Source organism: Manis javanica, chromosome 5, assembly GCF_040802235.1.
Source record: "Manis javanica isolate MJ-LG chromosome 5, MJ_LKY, whole genome shotgun sequence".
Lineage (NCBI taxonomy): Eukaryota > Metazoa > Chordata > Mammalia > Pholidota > Manidae > Manis > Manis javanica.
The window spans coordinates 107,354,344-107,375,017 of NC_133160.1; the positions used below are offsets into that span (position 1 = coordinate 107,354,344).

Sequence of the window (20,674 nt, forward strand, 5' to 3'; positions counted from 1 at the left end):
CTTAACTGTTGTATTGACTTTGCACATCTTAGGTCAATTTCTTTTTATATCTACCCAAGGTTTTATTGTTCAGGAAGGGTCTTCTTTCTAGAGGTAGGATTTACTATGACAGTGAGAATATGTAATTTAGCAAATACATACTTGTAATTCACTCAGTGTTCAGCATTGTATCAAAGATTAATGAGATATGGTTTTGCCCCTAAAAGAGCTCATGACCAGTCGATGAGATGGATATGTAAAAAACTAATTCTGTTTTAGTAGGATAATAGTTTCATTGGGCTAGGAGCTGTTAAGTCTTTCTAGAAAGTTTGGGGAAAGTAGCACCGATTAGAGAACATTTAAATTGGCCCTTGAAGGATGGACGAGTTCCTTAGGGAAAGAAACTATGGGTAGGAAGAGAACAATGTGAGAAAAGGAAAAGATATGTGACAGTATATGGGGGAATCATTTTCTAAAAGTGCAAGTTAATGTGCTCTGCCTAGAAGTGAATAATGAGAACTGGAGCATGAGATATGGATATGACTTTGAGGACTTCAATGCTATAATCAGAAATCTTATCCTAGGCAATTGGGAGCCAATGAATATTTTTCACCATAGAAGTGGCATGATTGGAAATGTATTTTAAGCAGATAACTCCGGTAGTGTGGGGCAGAGAAATTGGAGAGGACAAAGACTGCAGTCACTCCTTTGGAAAGAACGGCCATGGCTTGGAGAATGTAGGGAAGTCACATGAGTGAGTGAGTTTGCTCAGGGAAGATGCAGAATCTATTTTATTTATATAATTTATTTGACGCTCCAGTTTCTAAAATTCTTAATTATTGCATATAAAACAGGAAAATAACTTACATAGGAAATATTATGGTCTAATACTAATATTAGAATATAGCAGAATACTGAAAGGATTTTGGCAGTATGAGTGACAGCAGAGAAAACTTGCCACCCACTGTTGGTAGAATGCTGTTGGCTAATCCACTTTACTGGATCTCTGCCTGTTTGCCCCTCCAGATCCTCTCTTTGTTCTTTTCTGGGTCCAGGAAGCTGGCCTGTAAGTATTACCTCAGGAGATCTCCAGGCGTTTGGGCTTCTGGCTGGGTTTGACCAATGGGGGGAGCTGACAGGACATGTAAGAGAAGGAGCAGAGGGGAGCCCTGGCTTCCTCCCTGCTGGCTCACCACAGGTTGGCTGCTTCCCTCTCTCAAAGGCCACAGCTCCAGAGTCAGGCATGGGCCTTTCTGCAGAGCTCTTTTCCCCAGGTTCTGATAACCCAGGCCTTATCCTTGCCTTTTCAGGCCCTGGGTGGTAATCTCGTTCCCCCTTAACCCCCTCCCCCAGTTCCATCCCTTACTGGTTCCCTAAAACTTATGCCCTGCTCACACCTTGTAAACAGTCTCCTGATGGCCCAATACATCATCTGTTTCCTACTGGGACCCTGATCGATACAACTATGGACCCTTTCCAGCAGAAAACTGAGGACATGGTGAGAGATGCTAATTTGGGAGATGTAAAAAGGAAACTGCAAAAGACCTGCTAGAGATGGTGGGTCCTTAGGTCTTTAGTGTTGCACATAGGAATATGGAAATTTTTTTTCTTCTGGGAGGAGAGGGTAGGTTGTCCTAAATCACCAGAGGACCTCTGTTGGCTCTTAGCTATTATACTGGAGAGGAGAACAGCTCTGTGCCTACGGGTGAGTCCTTGAGGATCCTAGGGTCTGTAAGACGATGTGGCTTAGCATGGTGCTGGGCACATGAACCAAATCCAGTGCCATCTGGGTCTTGGTCATCCTGCTTTAGCTTGTAAATTTTATTTTGTTAGAGGAAAACTGAAAAACAAATGGAAGGTAGTTTGGGAATGTATATTTCAGGGTGTTACAAACCTGGGAAGGAGAACAAATTGTATAAGCCTAAGTGTGGAAGAAAAAGATTTGGGTTTATGTTATCAATAAAATAGAGGTATTGTATGAACACTGAACACCCAGTCATTTCATCACATGATATTAGAATATGCAGATGATTATATTATGCAGGCACTGAGTAGGAAACAAGTACATGTGAAACAGTTTGCAAACTATGCCTTTATTAGTAGAAGTTATTATAACAGTAAACCTATTTTCAATATTATGTCATTACTAGGATACTCTGTGTACTTCTACTTTTCAACTAATTCTTTTAGGGAAAAATGTGCATGCCATTTTTTGATGAAGTTGGCTTAAACTTAATCTGATTTTTTGCATGAACCTTATGGTCTCCCAAATTACTTTACAATCCCATACTTCTGTGAGCTGTAGGACATATTGCAGGGAAGAAAATCTGAAATACATTCTAAACATCACAGTTTTTGGAAGTTCTAGATAAGAGGACTTGAATGCATTGTGAATAGAATAAGCAAAGGTCTGACCCAGGTAGGGATGGTCAAGGAAGAATGACCCTGCCAGCATCCTAAGTGCGTGTAGGCCTCCCAGGCATGCGGTGTCCACTCTTACACATGTTTTCATTGAAGTATTGCTGCAGCCCGCCTGGAGGAAAAGCAAGTAGAAGCTGTCTGAGTCTGGGTCTCAGAGCTTGTGTACACAAAATTGGCACTATAATTCAAGTCTCTTAATTTTCATTTTTGTGATAGTTTGCCTCAGTTTTCACTCTGTAATTCTATAACTCTAAAGGGAATATTTGCAAGCATGTTGAAGGAGAATGAAACCAAAAGGCCTGGGGTTCTCTGCAGTTAGCTTTTTAAAAATGTTGTGACTTGCTGCTGATGAGAAAGAATTAATTTGGCAGCAAAGCTGCAATAAGGTTATATTCATCTGAAAACCGTGTAGTTGGACTCCAACTCAGCGTCACGGTAAACAGATACAGCAGGCTCCCTATCTGGACCTCAGGAGCAGAGGACAAAGGTTAAATTTAGAAAGGAAGGCTGGTGTACATCCAGTGTCTCCTCACCCTTGCTTGTTTTCTTGGTAACTTTTACCATCAATTCAGCCATATTTGTATTTGATAAAATAACTCTTACTACTTTAAAATGGTTCAGATGGTCAAACCTTTATTTGATCTTTCTTTGCAAAGTTTTTGCAAACAAACAGAGCTCTAAGACCTAAATGAATAATAGTGCTCAACTGTAAAATTTAAAGCAGGGGAACTAGCAATGAGAGCAGTGCTACGGTCCAACTCAAATCAATAGCCTCCTAGTTGCTTTTGGGCTTGAGAATCATTGTGGCAGTGGAAAATTTATTGCTGCTAACTTGAACTGTGCAGAATTAATACCAGTGGCATAGTATCCTATTGATGTGGCTCTGGTCGCCCAGCTGGAGTAGGGAAGGATGCTCTGGTGCACTTTTATGGCTAATGCAAATTAGCAGAGAGTTGTGGGAATAAAGTTCTCTTCTTGATCTATGGCAGGAGATAGTGAGCCTGCAAGAGTTCATTTCAGACTGTAATTAGTTTATTCATTAAGGTTGGGGAATTCAATGACACAGCTGCATGAGGTACCATTGAAAGCTACCTGAACATATGGCAGAAAGATAATGCAAATTTAGTTCCTGAAAGAAAAAGGCAAAATGGTACAGCTTTGTGCTTTTATTTTATGTCCTGCAGTGATTCCCTGAAGGGTAGTGGTGATTTGATTACACTCCAAACCTTCTAATATGCATTGATTTTAGATGGGGGTGGATACTTCTTTTCCTTGAATGTTACATATAGTAGATATAAATGTATATAACACTACCCCCCACACATCTGTAGACATCTAGATAATACACGAAGGACTGAATGCTGTTCTTTGGTTCCTAGTAGGAAAGACTAGCACCTATATCTATTAATAATGTTTCTGTCTCCCTTATGTTTTTTAGAGTTAATTATCAATCTAACAAGGGTTTAAGTCTGATTAGAGGTGTGTATACACAGGAGAAATAAAACCATTGGTTATATTTGACTTCTGTAAGATTTACGGTAGTCATATGTACATGTAAAATTCAACCTTGTTTGTGCAATGCAAGCACTTGGATAGAAGAGATTCTCTTAAATGTTTTTTTTTGTTTTATAGTATAAAGACTAGTCTGACTTCAGACATGGGCACAGTTATGTAAGGTTTAAAAATCCATATTGCACTTGACTTACAAAAACCAAGGTCTGTAACTCAAGTAAGATAAAAAAGAATCAAATCTGCATTGTTAGGAAGGAAGCCCGGTAGGTTGAAAAAATTGATTGGCGCAAAGGAAAACTATTTGCATCATTACACCAAAACATTCTATGTCTCTCTTTATATTCTTGCTATGTCACCTATAAACATTCTGAATGAAAATGTTATTGCAGTCAAAGAATTCAACCAGGAAAACAAACAGGTGTGGAATTATGACAAATTCCTCATACTTTTATTCTTGGCAATTGATTGACTCTATAATTAGTGCCAGAAGCTATTTGTTGACTACATCATGTACTCATAACACTATGGTTTCTTCTTGTGACTCGCAGTCCAAATTGATGGATACCACAGAGGAAGAAGAATTCTTCTGCCAAGACTAAAATGTTGAATTAGGAAGGAACTCACAAGAAAGCACAGTAAGATTGTGCCTTGGGTGTCTGATTACAAGAATCTACCTCCTATTTTATGGTTTCCCGCATTGTATAAATCTTGTTAAAGTGTGTGTATGTGTGTGTTGCTTTCATAATAATTCAAAGCCTTTCATGAATGTAAATTTACTTCTGTGCATGACCTAATGTTTGTGGTTGTGGCTCTTGAAGGAGAGATGATGTGGGAGGCAGTGGTTTTGGGTAAATGCACACGAAGGGGACAACTGCAGCTGAAAGTGGTGGGTTAGGGAGAAGTCAGGGATCAGAGTAGGGATGGGATCTGAAACTAATATGCTGGCTGGAGCAGATGCAGCAGCAGATTCAGCCAAGTAATGGGTCAGATTAAGTGAACATGCTAAGAATCAAGGGATGATAAAGTCAAGGTGGCAAATTTGTAGCATAATCCAGGATCTAGTCTGATGGTGGTCAATGAGAGCTGAAGTGAAATGAATCAGCAGTCAGATGGTAGTGTGTTGGATTCAGGAGACCCTCTCAGATAAGGTAGTTTTCTACCTCATCCCCCCAGACTTAAATTACAAAAAATATTCCCCATGACAAAGAGAAACATACTCAAATGAACACAGAAAGAGGCAATTGGAAATACCTGGTTAGATTAGGGAGCTCCAGCCTTTACCCCAGTTGCATTTATAGTCTCTGGTGTTAACCTCATAAATATATTACCATAGAGAATACAAGACATTTCTCTGATAGTCAATGGAGAATTCTGTCTTTTCTTAAAAACATCTTTTTCCTGTGGGAATGAGGGGAGAAGCAGCAGAATTCTGCTCCTCCAGGGGTCACATGATTTAACTGGGTTGTGTTATGAATTTAGAGTCTAGGCTATTCTGTCCTGTACACTGGGGGATGGTGAAAGCTGTTCCTCCCCAGAAATGTGTTCACTAAGGAATGTCTATTGACTGGTTCCTAATTACTCAACCCTCTTCTGATGTTTCGTGTATGAAGGAGAAATAAAAGTTATAATCCTTGACTTTGGGACTTTAATAGCTTTTTTGTTGAGACCAGAGATAATAGTTGTTCATTCATTTTGATGTTCATTCACTCAGTAAATATGCTAGATAACAGGCAAGGTATAGATCCTTGCCTTCAGGGAGATTATAGTCAAACGCATGACTTAAACAATATAGAACTTCAATCCTACTTGCTAGCTCCAAATGCCCTACCTTCTCACTTTTATCACTTTTATTTTACAAATGCAGAATAGAATAAAATTAAACAAGGCCTTGTAGTGTTAAGGCTTGTTAATTTTACAAGACAGTTTCAGCACATTTACTAGTGTGTGGTGAAGAATTGTGATAATTAAAATTCAGCTATACTAATTAAAGCAAGTGAACAAAGTCTGTTTAATGTCCTTTTCTTCACAATTTTTAATTTCCTTTTTGCTTACTCCTGACTTTGCAGAATTCTGCAATCCTCACTGGGGTTCCCTGTCATTAGGGAGATTTATGAAGTTATGCAGCTAAGGAAACCTGAAGGAATTGTATAACAGTAATACTTGAATAAATTTAGGTTTCTTTGGGTCAACAAATGAATGAATTTAAACATATTTGTGTTCTGAAAGTCAATGCTTCATGAGAAATTATGACCAATATTTAGTATTTTAATATGCTAAAGTTAACACTGAGTCCCCATATACTTCCTATCTCCTCGGGAAAGCTACATTTGTGATTTGAAATCAACTAAATAAAAACTAAATTAAAAAGGCATAGAAAATAGAGAGGAAGGAGGAGATTACACAACATGCTAAAAGGGGGTGTCTCTGGGTGCTGAATTAATGAGGTTTTGCTTCAGTGACATTTTTACTATAATTCTAAATAATTCTATTTAGCATATAGGATATTTAGAAAATACAAGAATAGCAAATGCTAAATGTTTTCTTGGGTTGAGATTTCTGCCATAGACAGCACTTTTCTTTCCAAGGCCCGTCTCAACTTCCTTTCAAACAATCCATTCACCTTTAAGATGGAGACATACTTTGGCTCATTTTGTTTTGTACATTATTTCATTTATTTCTTTAGAGCACTAATTTGTCAGGTTCTTTCTGAGTTAGTCTGAGCCAATGGAGAATTCAGCCTTATCTTTTTAATGTGGTCCAGCTTTGAAAATGTAGTGCTGCCTTGTGACTTAGTATGATGCGAGTAATAGTAATAATAATAATAATAAATGATGGCTTTATAAAGTTTAAATCATACACATGGGGGTGTTTTGAGGGAAATATAATTCCAAGCCTCACTCCCCACTTCAAGCACAGAATAAACTTGGTAAGTGATTCCAAGTGAAATGGGAGAAAGAGTTCACATCTGGCTTCGTGATGTGGGATGAAGTTTAAGGCTATGACTTGTGTACCTGATTATGGGCTTTGGAATCTAAGCGCTGGTTTCAGTTCCTAACTCTGCCACTGATAATCTGCCACTGCCAGATTATTTAACCTCTCTGAGTTTCCTAATCTGTGAAATGTGGAAGGTAATTTCTATCTTTCAAGGGTGCTTTAAGCAGACAATGTGCGTAAAACATTTACCTTTGTGCTTGGACCATGTAGCTATTACTGGAACAGGAGAAAGATGCCAGGAGTAGAGAAGTCCTCATGTAAGTTAATATCCCTGACTATCTAATTTAGAAAAATCAACCTTTAACAAGAATAATTGTCAATTCTGACAGGAAGTTATGAACTTATGTATTTACAGAGAGTATTACAGAACCCTATTTGGGTTTAGGATTGTTAATGACACCGAGCGGTTCTGCAAGCAAGGAGGGAGCATTGCTGCCTGCACACAAGTCACCTCACCCCGCATTAGGAATGTGGGCCTGCAGACAGCATTTCCTTTGCTTCATCTTCTCTCACTAGGACGCCATCCAAGAGAACACTTATATAAAAATCCAGTTGTCATGTCTGGCTATTAGCTGAGCAAGTATAGGGCAAACACCATTAAGGTTAGATGTATTACGCTAACCTCAGTAATATGGGTGACGAGAAGGTCCAGAATTACTCTGAATTGAGTAATGGCCAATTTTGAATGACAAAATGGCACCTTCTTAATTTAGACCTGTGTTTAGTTAGGGGTGTTGGGCAGTCTTACTCAGAGGAAAACTGTTTATTCCTTCTTCTGCAGCCTGTTTATCACCTGTAATTATTCTCTCCCTATTCAAGTTACAACTGAGGATATTTTATATCCTTTTCTTCCTGCTTTTTCTTTTTCATTCTCATCAAGAATTGTTTACTGAGCATCTATTATGGTCAAAACACTAGTACATTTTGAGAGAGCTGACGTGTAAGCAGGCTTGCTGCGGTCCTCATGTGCTCAGGCAGTTCAGTTCCACTGAGGGGTAGAGTAGCATAGTGGGAGGCAGTTTTTGATGATGAATGCCAGATGAGTTTCTATATCAAATAATTCTGTGCTGACAGCTTAGTAGAAGTAGAGATTGAGGTTTTAGTTCTCTCCAACTCTAATAGGTGAAAAAACTTGATTTACCTTCAGTTTTCCCAGATCACAGCTGGTGCTACTGCCTCCATCTGCCTTTCCTATAGGCAGGGAAATTCCAAGGTGTCATCTGGAATCTGAGAGCCAGGCTCCATTAACATTGGTGAGTGACTTATGGTTCAACCATCATGTATCAGGCTATGAACATCTCCCTGTCAGTATTGGTTCGCATTTCATTTTGGTGGGCATCACAGCAGCCTGCACTAAAACTACTTGCATCATTTAACCTTAAGGGTGTCCAACAAACCTGGGATTTATGGTTTGCAAAGTATTTAGCTTAGTCCAGGCTGTTAGTGAAAATTTCCTGGTTTCTTGGTTATAGTTTCATGTTCAGGTCAAATACAATTATGAATTTCCAGGCCCTCATTGTCAAGATGCTTTATATGGGGGATAATATGCTTTAAAATGACTGGTCTAACAATCATGGAATCATATAAATTTACTTCTGAAAGCAGAGGTTTAAGTTAAACACACATGAGAATTGAATTGCCAGACAGTGTATTTTTGTCATTGTAATGACTTGTAAAATATTCTTTGGGTTCATGGGCATGTGGATGAGCATTTTTAAAAGGCAAGGGACAAAAAACCCTCTTATTTCTGTTCCCTACATAACTCTAAATAATAGTATTTATATTAACTGTATCTACCTTGAGTGCAAACTGAATGCCAGGGAACATTGCTGAAATGTATCCTTCAGGGTTAACAAGAAGGTATTGTGGCACATGATTTGGTCATGAGCCACAGCTTGAGGCCTCATCCTTCTGCCACTAATGAGTCACCTCCAGATTTTCCTCTAAAGTACAAGATTCTGAACCTTTGAACTGCTGGCAGGGGCAGGGGGGGTTCTTTGTGTCTGTGTGTTTGCTCTGTTGTTAGGGGAACTGGTCCTCGCCAGCATTTCCTAACAAATTCAAGTCTCTGTTTTAGTCTGGCTATTAGACTGGGAGCCATTAATAATTGGCAATTTGTAGCTGTCATAATGATGCTGGGGATTTTCCAGATGGCTTTTCTGTTCTCTTGAGAAGGGCTAAGACTTAGATTTATTCTCTTTGATGAGGTTCTGGTCAAGCAGACGTTGGTCATGACCCATGGTAGGGACAGAACTCACTTGGCTCATGTCTGGTTTGGGGACCAGCCTGTGTCATGTTTTCCCTAGCCTAGGACAGGCTCATGTACCTATCAGAGCTTTGGCTTTCTCATAAAGGGACAAGGTTTTCAGGGGGTTGCAGTAGGGTGCTTCAGGATAAAGGTGGCAAAGTAGTGGGTTGTGAGTGTAAATCTGAAAAGAAAAATAAGAGAAAGAAAGAAATGCCCATTTGAATGTTAAATATAACATTTGTTATATTTTGTTAAGGGAACAGTTGTTAAGGGAACAGAAAGTGAGGATATGGGAGTGCTTTGTCTCCTCTGGGCTTATCTTTGGTGTGTTTACAGGTTGGGTACTTAATACAAGGCTAAGTTAGGAATCAAATGGTAGTTTCTGCTGTTTAATTGTATAGCAAATAATTTTCTCACATTCAACCTTGTTCCCCACTTGTCCCACCAGACCTCCCACCCAACCTCAAGAAAAAAAAGAGGAAGAAAGGATTAGGATTGTTTTCATGAAGTTTGTAGTGAGTGTTGCCTGAGCAGCACTAGGCTTGGGAGTGGGCATAGTGGCCATTGGGAAATATCTTTCCTGTGGAACCAACACAGGTCCCAGCATCAAGCTGCCCTTTGACTAAAATCCTGTTTTCTCTGCCTTCACTGAGGACGCTGCTTAAACATGACCTTCCCCTGACTTGCCCCTCTGCTACCCTCAGTCTCCTTGTTCTGCTTTCTTGTTCCTCACCACACTCACCATGCTCACCACCCCCTGGGAAACTGTGCTTAGTATTGTCTGCCTCTCCTACCAGAAAGTAAGCAGGGACTGTGTCTCTTACTGCCATACCCTCAGAGTCTAATGCCTGGTAGAGATTCAAACTACTTACCGAAGTAGTGTATTCATGTCTCACCCTAGGCCCTGCATGTAGAACCTGAGCCTCTATAACAATGTAGCTCGGCTGTGCTTGTTCCATTATCATTAGATGCTCTATTCTGAGTTGTGCAGTTTTTCATATTTTAACATTTCTGAAATCAGGATGCGAGTTACAAATATACATTTTATTAGGTAGTAGTTACTACTACCATCAAAGCTGCTGTGAAGTTGATGTACATTTTAAAATTAAATGTGCCTTAGAATCAAGGACATTGTAGTAGGCAGAATGGCTCCCCTAAAGGTGTCCACATCCTAATCCCAAAACCTGGGACATGGTAACTTACATGGCAAAAGGGACTTTGTGCAGATGTGATTCAGTTAAGGATTTTGAAGGGGAGAGATTATTCTGGATTATTCAGGTTAGCCCAATGTAATCACAAGGGTCTTTATAAGAGGAAGTTAGGAAGGTCAGAGTCAGAGAGGAAGATGTTATGATGGAAACGGAAGTCAGAGCTGTACAGAACCACAAGCCAAAGAATGAGGGCCTCTGGAAGCTGGAAGAGGAAAGGAAACGGAGAAGGTACCATTTCAGACTTCAACCTCTAAAACTAGCAGATAGTAATTTTGTATTATTTTAAGCTACTAAATTTGTGTTGATTTATTACAGCAGCCTTAGGAAACTACTCTAGGCCTGCTGTTATGGGCAATACCATGTATTACATCCTAGAACTTTTTAATGTCCAGTTTCATAATCTTCTTGGGTGTTGCTATGGTATGTCATTGACTCTGTCTTTCTGGTGACAAAATGACATTGATATTTCAGGATCTAGATGGATATGGTTGTGCAGTCTTTAGATGCCATTTTGCAGATGCTGTCAGTGCCCCACCCAGATCCCCTTGACCTACTCAGAGGCCACCTGCAGGTAGTTCCTCTGTTTGAGTGACCAGGCATCTCAGTTTGCCCAGGCTTAGGGGTTTCTCAGGATGCAGGACTTCTGACACTAAAACCAGGGACTTCTGGGGCACAATGGAATGGGTTGTTCACTTTACTCATATACATGGGTGTCTGCCTGTTTATGATGAGGACATTCTCTGGCCACAGGCCTCTCCTCATCTTGCTGATCTGTTGGGGGTTCACACTGCAGAAGCATCTGCCCACCAGTGAAGGCTGAGGGTTGGTGGGTACGTGTCCATATCCACCTCTCCATGGGAGAGTCCTGAGGCGCGTCGTGCAGTCTCCCAGAGGGTGCCCTCCCGGGTGGAGCCCTAACTGGCCGCAGCACCTGCTCATCAGTGACCCTGTTCTTGGCTTGCCTTGTTATCCTGTCTTCACCCCTCACTGGGTTTCCTGGATCCCATCCCAAATAAGCTTTGTGGGCCTAGCCCTTGCCCCGGAGTGGCTTTTGGATGGGCCTGGACTGGGCAACACCCAAGACTCTAGTCTCATGTGATAAAAGTCAAATTCCTTCCCTTGGCCCCAAACATCTGGGTCCTGCCTTCTCCTCTGGTGTCATCCCTGTTGCCCTCTTGCTCACCAACATCCAACCACACTAGCTACTCTTCAGGATCTGATCTGTCCCAAATTCCTTCCTCGCACAGGTTGTATGCACTTGTTCCTCCTAAATTGTTTTCATGCTGTAGGTCCCTGATCGAATGTGACTTCCTCATGGAGGTTGCCCAGCCCTCCAGACTGTGAGTGTTTTCCCTGACCCTCCTGCAATTTTCCCTCATGCTATTTACTACAAATGAGATGAGTTAATTACTTTGTTGGGGAATGAGTATCTGTTTGTAATTGGGTCTTACAAAGGACCTGAGCATGGTAGTATCACATGGTGTAGGTATAAGGTAAGGTTTACAGGACAATCACAGACAGAAGGGGCAGTGTGGCACAGGTGTCCCTGTCCTCTGGCCAGCTCACTGAAATGCATGCCGGGCAAGACACAGCTGGACAAACCATGGGACATACTCCATGAGAAGGACCCTCCTGAGTGCCATCATGCCTCTTTATAAGGTAACTGGAGGGGGCAGGGGGCAGCTAGTCAGTGTGTGACAGTGGGAGCTTTTGGGACAGAGACATGGCCTTACTATTCCAGAGCTTAGCTAAAGGTATCATCCCAGTCTTTAAGTGGAAAGCCCTACCAATGAAAAAAAAACAGTTGAGTTTACATGTTTACATATGTATCACTGTCAAGCTAAATGTCAAATAGTAGAGAAGTTGAATTTCTCTTTTCAGGTATCTTTTTTGAAACAAAAATAGAAATAAAATTTTAAAAATAAACGTTGTAAAATTTCTTTGCATACCCAAAAAGATCATTTTGCTTACACACAGCATACTGTGGAGCTGGTTGCCCTAGAGCAGTGCTTTCCTGAGGAAACAAATCCCTCAGGTCAATGGTTAATATGCAGATTCTGATTCACAGGACTGGGTAGGGCCTGGGATCTGCATTTCTCTTCCAGGTGATGCCAATGGAATTGGATTGTGAACCACACTTTGAGTAGCCAGGCTGTACAGCATTTTGCTGTCCAAATATTCATAAGCCACTGAGCTTTAGAGGCTCAGGTGAAGCAGAGTGAGGTGGCATCCTCTTTTATTGTGGAGTGATGTTCTTCTGTCTCATGCTTTGCTGTTTCCAGGCAGTCAGTGGAATGTGTGTGACCTTCACAGCACTGTTGAATGATCGCCCCTTGGAAAACACAAAAAATGAAGGACAACTGGGCAAGGTAATAATTTGTGGACTCTTCTTTTCTCCTGGGCTTTAAAAGGGAATTATCTGTTCTTATTCCTCTAAAGAGATGGCAGAGAAACAGTAAGCCCCACGTACAGGCTGTACGCTGGGAGCTCTTCATATGCCATTTCATTTTGTATCTGGCTTGAATGCAGAAACCAGTCTGAATACAAAGATATCTGCTGTGTGTGTGTGTGTGTGTGTGTGTGTGTGTGTGTGTGTGTGTGAGAGAGAGAGAGAGAGATTGAGAGAGAGAGAGAGAGAGAGAGAGAGAGAGAGAGAGAGAGAAAGAGAGAGAAAGAGAAAGAAAGAGAGGGAGAGAGAGAGGCCCGGCCTTCTTTTCTGACCTTCTGTCTGACCTGTTGTGAGGGGTGGGGCAAACCATTCAGAGCTCCCTATGTTCAGGGATGCAGTGAGGATTTCCCAGTTAGTGACAGAATCTGTGATTTGTAGGCATTTGTGTGTTGATTGTCTTGCCCTCTAGGCGTGAGCTGTGTTGTATCAGGAGGGCAGGAGGGTTCCAAATAGATTTAATATTCCTTGTATGAGCTTCCACCATCTGCCCGCCAGCTCTCAGTGTGAGCATAATATATGTTTCTAGAATCAAACACAAAGAACCTGGTTTTTTTTTCTTCTTCTTTTACTTTTTCCTTTTTTCAAAGACTTTTAGTTTGAATCATTTGTGTTTCCCTTGTCTTTTGGGGTAGGTTACTAGGGTTACCCTCTCTACAATTATGTTTACTTTCATTTTGTTTTCTGTTGCCTCTGGCATTTTAAAATAAATGTTTTTCCTTTTTCTGGTTTCCGTGTACCACCTATAGAACTATATGTTTGAAACTAATAAATATCCATGTCCATGAAATCTGGTGATGCACCCATGAGGTGGTTGGGATTAAATTGCTGGTCATTCCCAATAGGGACAGATTAGACCTTGGATATCCAACAATTTTTCTCAGGCTACTTCTGAGTGGTGGTGTCTGGAATGATGAAATTAACTCTTTTCTCCTTGAAGGGAAATCTTGTGGCTGTTGTTGGGCCTGTCCTAATAGTTACAGCTTATTGTAAGGCTAACTTTATTTGGGCGATGGGTGTCTTTGACTCAGAACCTTTGTGTCACTTAAGATCATTGACATATGGGGATTTAAGCTCTGAAAAAGAGGAAAATAAGTTAAGCCAATTGGAGTTCTTAACATAAAATCTCAGATAAGTTAGAGAAATTTAGCAAGAGATTTGGAAAGCTCTTTAATTTACATGAAAATCTGGTGGGAGCACTATTGGAACTGGCCTAGCATTACTCAGCAAGCAAGTGTTGGGCAGAGAGTGACTAATGGAAAGTAAACTTGGAATATTCTCTTGTGCCAGCCTGAGGGATCAAAATTCTTCATTTCTGCTCATTTTTAATTGGTCAGCAAACTTTGTATTGTTTTGCATCGGACAGTGTATATTGAAAAACTGCTTCCTCTTCAAACTCATTTTGCATTTAATTCTCCCTACAGGGGAAGGCAGAAAGAGCCCAATGCCTTGCTGCTTTCTAGTCTAACGGTAATGGGATGCAGGGGAAGATGTGGGCTCCGGAGGACTGCCTGACTGCCTGGCCAAGCTCCATCTCTTTCTAGCTATGTGACCTTGGGGAGGCAATAGATATTTGTGCACTGTATATTCCTCATTTATAAAGTAGGGATTATGAAAGTGTTACCTGAAGGAGCTGATAAAATGATCCCATATAATAATGCATAATAATATATGTAAAGTGCTTAGCACAGTGCCGTTCCCTCCCCCCCTCCCCCCACAGTACCATTTTGGATCTTGTTACAGTCATTACTATAGAAATGATGGATGGAGAAAAATGGCAATGCAGATTTCACATCATGACTTGTGCTGTTTGGCTGTGGAAAATGTTGTGAGAAACATACCTACCTCTGCCCATGGGGAATTGAGAGTCAGAGCTGATAGGGGAAAGCCCAAAGAAGGTAAAAGCAGTATTTTTTATAAAAGCTTTGGTGTAAATACATGTCTGCTGTAGAACTCATGGAGGGGTGTCGTTGGATGGAAACTGTTAAGGCTGGTGCAGGATTAGATTTTCCCTCTCCTCCCCTCAGCCCCTAGGGATTTAGATCGGTCTGACTTTGAGTCATCTTTGAACCGTATTGGCTGTGAGACTGATGGAGCCTCAGGGGTGACCTTGTCCAGAACTCTTCGTTCTCGCTGAACACCTAATGCAGGGCAGATCTGGGCCTCTGTGGGTAGCTAGAACCGGACCAGCCTTTGTGGGGCGGCATGCTCCTGCCCAGAGCCGAGAGCCTGGCCGTTCGCTTGTCCCAGTTGCTTTTCATGTGGACTTTCACAAACGTGGGCCTTACTAATTAGGATGATGGAGGAGTCAAAGGAGGGATGTGAAGCAATGAGATGCAAACAAAAATGGTATTTGCCTCAAGCCCCTTCCAGGAGAGGGAGTGCTGGCTCCCTCTCTCTGCTCCATTGTTTGTGGCCTCTGTGGCCACTGTTGCTCCCTGGGCGGCCCATTTCCCTTTGCCTGGTGGTGTTGGCTGCAGTGCTGCCTGCTGCTGCCCTTGGGGCTCCGGGACGCCCCATTCTTTCCCAAGTGAACTCCAGCTCTCCACCCTTGAGCCTCTGTTCCTCAGGGTGTGGCATAGCCTTCATGCCAGCGTGGGTTTTGTTGCTGTGCACATCAGTGCCCTCATGGTCATCAGTGCTGACCCAGGCACTGGCACCACCGCCATGATGAGCCAGGCTCTTTCTCACAGGCATAACGTCTCTTTTATTAAGCCCCAAACTGGGGGTAGGCATAGCTTATTCTCTTAGTCTCCTATCACACCCATAATATAGCAACTTTTCCATTTATTGATTCAATTTCTCTAGGCTGTACCTCTCTCATGAGTCATAATACAAGTTGGAAGATGATTGGTGTCATGCTGAATGACTTAACTCCTCAAACAGCCCAACATCCTTCTGTGAGAATCAGCCAATTACATTGCCCTAAACCTTGAATCTTTACCACATAGGATATGTCTTCTTCCCATTGGATGGACAGGGCAGGGCTGGAAGTATCAGGTGTGTCTCTTTGCTCATTAAAGAGCCTCTGGCCATCAGCTTCAAATATCCTGCAAAGATATGTCCAGAGAGCCCCATTATAGATTTTCAAATAAATAGATCTTGGCAGCTCACTGTGCCAGGACTGAAACTCCAAATTCCAACATCAGGGGAATAAGCTTGGCTGTGACTTGGGAGTGGGACCTTGAGGACAGGATACTGGCTTTTTCTCCCTTCCTCCCTCCTTCCCTCCTTTCTCTCTCTCTCTCTCTCTCTCTCTCTCTCTCTCTCTCTCTCTCTCTCTCTCTCTCTCTCTCCCTCTCTAACCCCCCCACTCACTTCTGTCTTTTCTTTTGCACCTAGCTCAGACACAAGTGCTATTGTCAAGCAAAATCTCTGCCTTGGAATGATTTTGAGAAGGTGTGGAATTTCACACAATGAGCACTGAGGAAATGCTTGGATGGAAAGAGTGTGGGCTATCAGGGGGTTTAGAATCTGTGCCCTGCTCTGCCAATATACCAGCTGTGTAAACTTGGACAAAAACCTTAACCTCTCTGTGCCTCTGATTCTGTGAGGTTCGGTGGGGATTGGTTGGGGAGAAGAGGTGGATTGGACTTAATTCTTAAAGACACTGTCTTTTTGATGGAAATGGGCTTCTAGCAACTAGTGATGGGAAAAGCCTAGTGTATATTAGATTTTCCTGCCCACCTTCTTTGTAAGGCAGAACGGGGGCCAAGCCAGAAGCCACAGGCTCACTTGTACTAAAAAGGAAGTGAGGCAAATACAAAGTTTAAATCCATAGCATTACTCCAACACAGAAGATGGAACTATTTTCCCCCAAAATTGTTTTGATTGCTGCCAGTAGTTGCTATTTGATATGAAATCCATTCAGATCATCAAAAGCCAAAGGAACATACAGTGCATGAAAAGATTTAATTGGCATCATTGTAACTCTGTGCGGTGTGTGAGTTTAGCTGGGAGGAGGGAGGGTTGTAGGATAACTTGTAATCTAATTTTCTTTGTTGCAAAATAGAATGCTACCATTGTATTCCTGTAGAATAATAATTATAGCATCTCAGACAAATAGAGTGCCTTTCTCAGGAGGTGCTGAAAGAGCTCAATAGACATGCATTCAGCCTTGTAAACATAGTAAAACCTGGCTTGCTTGTGTTTCTCTCAACTGAAAATTCCTATCAACCAGCATTTCCTCTCATCCATCCTACGGGGATAAATGCTTTTTATGCTGGCAAAGCAGACACCCTGAGAGACACTGAAGTGTCTTCTCAATCATCAAAGAATTATGAAACATTCAGGAGAGTTTCAGTGTTAATTGCTACTTATGATAACCTAATTTTTTGAGAAGTGGTAATTCATGTGTTGCATAGATGATAATTAGTTGGGGTAGTTGATTAACTGCACTGCTCTGTTTTTGACCATACTGAAATACAGTACTTACAGTAACTGCCTCACTAGCTCTCCTGAGAGTCACAAAAGAATCAGGGTAAATGAAAGTAGTATTCTTTATTTCTTGTGTTCTTATTTTTTATTGAGGTATAATTGATATACAACATTATATTAGTTTCAGCTGTATAACACAATGATTTGATATTTGTATATATTGCAAAATGATCACAATAAGTCTACTTAACATCTGTCACCATTCATAATTTTTTTTCCTGTGATGAGAACTTTTATGGTTTGCTCTTAGCAACTTTCAAATGTTATAAAGTATTATTAACCATAGGTACCATGCTTTACATTACATCTTCATGACTTATTAATTTATAACTGGAAGTTTTGTACATTTCGATCCCCTTTACCCATTTTGCCCACCCCAACCTCCTGCTTCTGGCAACTACCAATCTGTTCTCTGTATCTTTGAGCTTTGTGTTTTTGTCTTTTTATTTATAATGCCCCCAAGGTCCATACATATTTTTGCAAATGGCAAGGTTTCATTCTTTTTTATGGCTGAATAATATTCCATTGCATGTATATATACCACTTTTCTTTATCCATTCGTTTGTTGGTGGAGAAAACAGTATTCTTTATGGCTTGGCAGACATAGATTATTACTCATTCTGGGCAAATGATCATTTCCAGAACTTTATTCTTTAACTTCTACATGAGCTTCCAAACTAAATGAGAAAATAGGTAAGCTATAAAAATGGATTATATTTGCTTCTTATGACTCTGCCAACCCCAGGGTCATGTCTATTGTTGATAACTAGACTGTTAGCTCTTGAGTAAAGGTAGATGTCTTTAAAACCCAGTTTGGATGATATTCAGTGAAACCGCCTTACAGACAGATTCCTTAGGACAAATAGCAGTGTAGTAGATGTAGTTGTGTTAACTGGGCCATTCTAAATGCTTTTTTAAAGGGATAAGATCTTATATCAGCTAAGATTAACAATTGGTGGTGTGTTTAGGTTCACTGCAAAAAATAGAAAATTCAGAAATGTGTAAAGAAGAAAATAAAAATTATTCATTATTTTATCACCCAGAGAGAATTATTATTGCCTCTTAGTGTCTTTCCTTCCATTTTCTTCCTATGTATACATCTAAACATTTTACAAAGTTAGCACATACAACATGTGCTATATGCTGTTTCCCACCAATGTTATATAATGGACATATCACAGGGTTGTCAGTATTCTTTAAAAACATACTTAATGCTGACTATATTTATGAACCACGATGTTTCAAACCTATCTTCTGTTGTTACACTTTAGGTAGTTTACAAATTTTGGTTTTATAATGCAGCAAAAATATCTTTGCTCATTTGTCCATCCATCCATCTATTCAGTCAATTTTTGTTGAGTACTCTGTGACAATCTGGGAGCCAGAAGTCAATCATAACCCTCTTCCTCTATCAGCTAACATCTATTACCATTACTAAATATGAACTAGGCACTTTATTTGTATTACTATATTAATTATTAATTACTGTATCTGGTATTTTTGCCATAGCATTTGCAATAGATACCTTTGCCCCAAGCAATTTCCCACATAACTAACTGGCCATGAGGCAGTTTTGCCATAGAAGATTAAAAAAGTAACTGGTTGACAGTTTGGTTTGTTTGAAAGTTTGGTTTCACTTCTGCATTGATGCAGTAATTGATTTTTGTATTATATAAACCTTAGTCGCTGCAATGGTTTATACAGTGGTGCAGAGTTTTGAACCCACATTTCCCAAAGAACTTCTTTCAACAGATACGTGGCAATATGCCAAGAACAAATGACAGTGTAGAAAGCTTTTATAATGCAATACAGTTACAAATATGCATCCCAGTATTTGGAAACAGATACCTCTGTTAATGAAGGAAAAAATTTTAGCAAAAAAGAAAGTGCAATGCAAGTGGGGAGATGAATCAACAAGCAAAAACATAAAATCAGTAGTTTATGCAGAATTGCCATGAATCAACACTATGCATTTCGAATGTATTCAAATACTTATTTCACAATTAAGTCTTTTTAATTTTGTTGTTCATTTTTCATGTTTCAATGTCCTTCTTAAAGAATGTTCCTCTTTCATTTTTCATGATTTTATCTTTTACAGCAGAATTGCCTTACAGCCAATTATGCAGTGAAAATGCTTGTGACAAAGATGGTTAAACTACCTAGATCCATTAATTATATAAATATATATTAGTAAAATAATCATTCTCATAGGTTAGTATAATAGTGTTAACTAATTAAATTCTTACACAGTAGGTGTTATTTATAATCCCTATTTTACAGATAAGGAAACAGAGGCTTAAAGAATTGATTTGCCTAAGATCTCAGCAGGTACTTAGCGTAGCCAGAATTCAAACCCAGGCAGCCTCACTCCAGTTGTGCTCTTTTAACCATGATTGTTACTGTGTCAGTAAAAAGGACACTCACCCCTACAGGCATGAAAGTATTTTAAATGTTATACTCTTCAAGTGATTCTCTGATTATTTTCTTAGGATATATTTTAGAAATAGAAATATTGGGTCAAAGTGTATGAACAACTCTTCTACTGAGCAATGCCATGGTCAGTGTCCTTAATAGGGGAGGGCCAGAGATACTAAGATTATTTATTTATTTTGTTGGTTTTCTTTTTTGGTTCTAGACAGCAGGAAATAGGTGTGATAATGATTCGGGCCTGCACAGGCCCTGGAGAAGTTCTGGCCAATGTTCTTGTTATCAAGGCAGGGTGAATGGTGGCTACCCTTCAAAAATGTTATTTCCTCTTGCCACGCAAGATACAAGATGGCAGAGGGGCAGAGGCATGGAGAAGAACTCTTCAAAGTAAAAGTCTAGATCACAAGTGAATGTATAGCCTCTTAAGATGAATATCATCACATGAAAATATCTCTGCTCACTAAAAATCACCAGTTAAGTTAAAGACTTTCTTGCTTAAGTTAGTATTAGTACAGCCTCCCTTGCATCTAAACCATAAATTACTCACATATGGCAAGTGACTATCTGTAAATATTCTTTCCACTCCTCATTACCACATGCTATCTCAAGTCTCACTCCCCCAAATGAATATTACCTGTCCTTTGCCAGCCTTCCATGATGTAATATCATGTAATTGCAAAAGCACAGAGTTGATTGGCAGCTGTTCTAGGTTTGCTTCCTGGTCCTGCCATTAACCTGCTGTCTGGTGTTGGATAATTATTTGATGCTCAGTTTTTCTCCTTTAAAGTATTATAGACTTGTAATGACAGTCAAATTAGGTGTCATAAGCAGGAAAAAAACCATCTAACCCTTATTGAGTTATTATGAGTATCACCAAATAAAACACTGTTCTAAGTCCTTAAAATGCATACATTTATTTATCTCAAAATCATCACATAGTGAGCTGGATTCCAGAGCTCTCATGGCTTTCACTTCTGGTGTTACTTCTGTGATTATGTT

The 20,674-nt window shown here is 40.3% G+C and overlaps 1 protein-coding gene across 1 annotated transcript in view; it reads left to right on the plus strand.

Moving 5' to 3' along the window:
• Positions 1-702: 702 nt before the first annotated feature.
• LOC140849731 (uncharacterized) overlaps positions 703-20,674 on the plus strand; it is a 264,604-nt gene continuing 244,632 nt past the window's right edge. Inside the window, exons 1-2 of the mRNA XM_073238073.1 lie at positions 703-716; positions 1,333-1,477. Of these exons, the coding sequence (XP_073094174.1) occupies positions 703-716; positions 1,333-1,477 (159 nt within the window). The remainder of the gene's footprint in view (positions 717-1,332; positions 1,478-20,674) is intronic.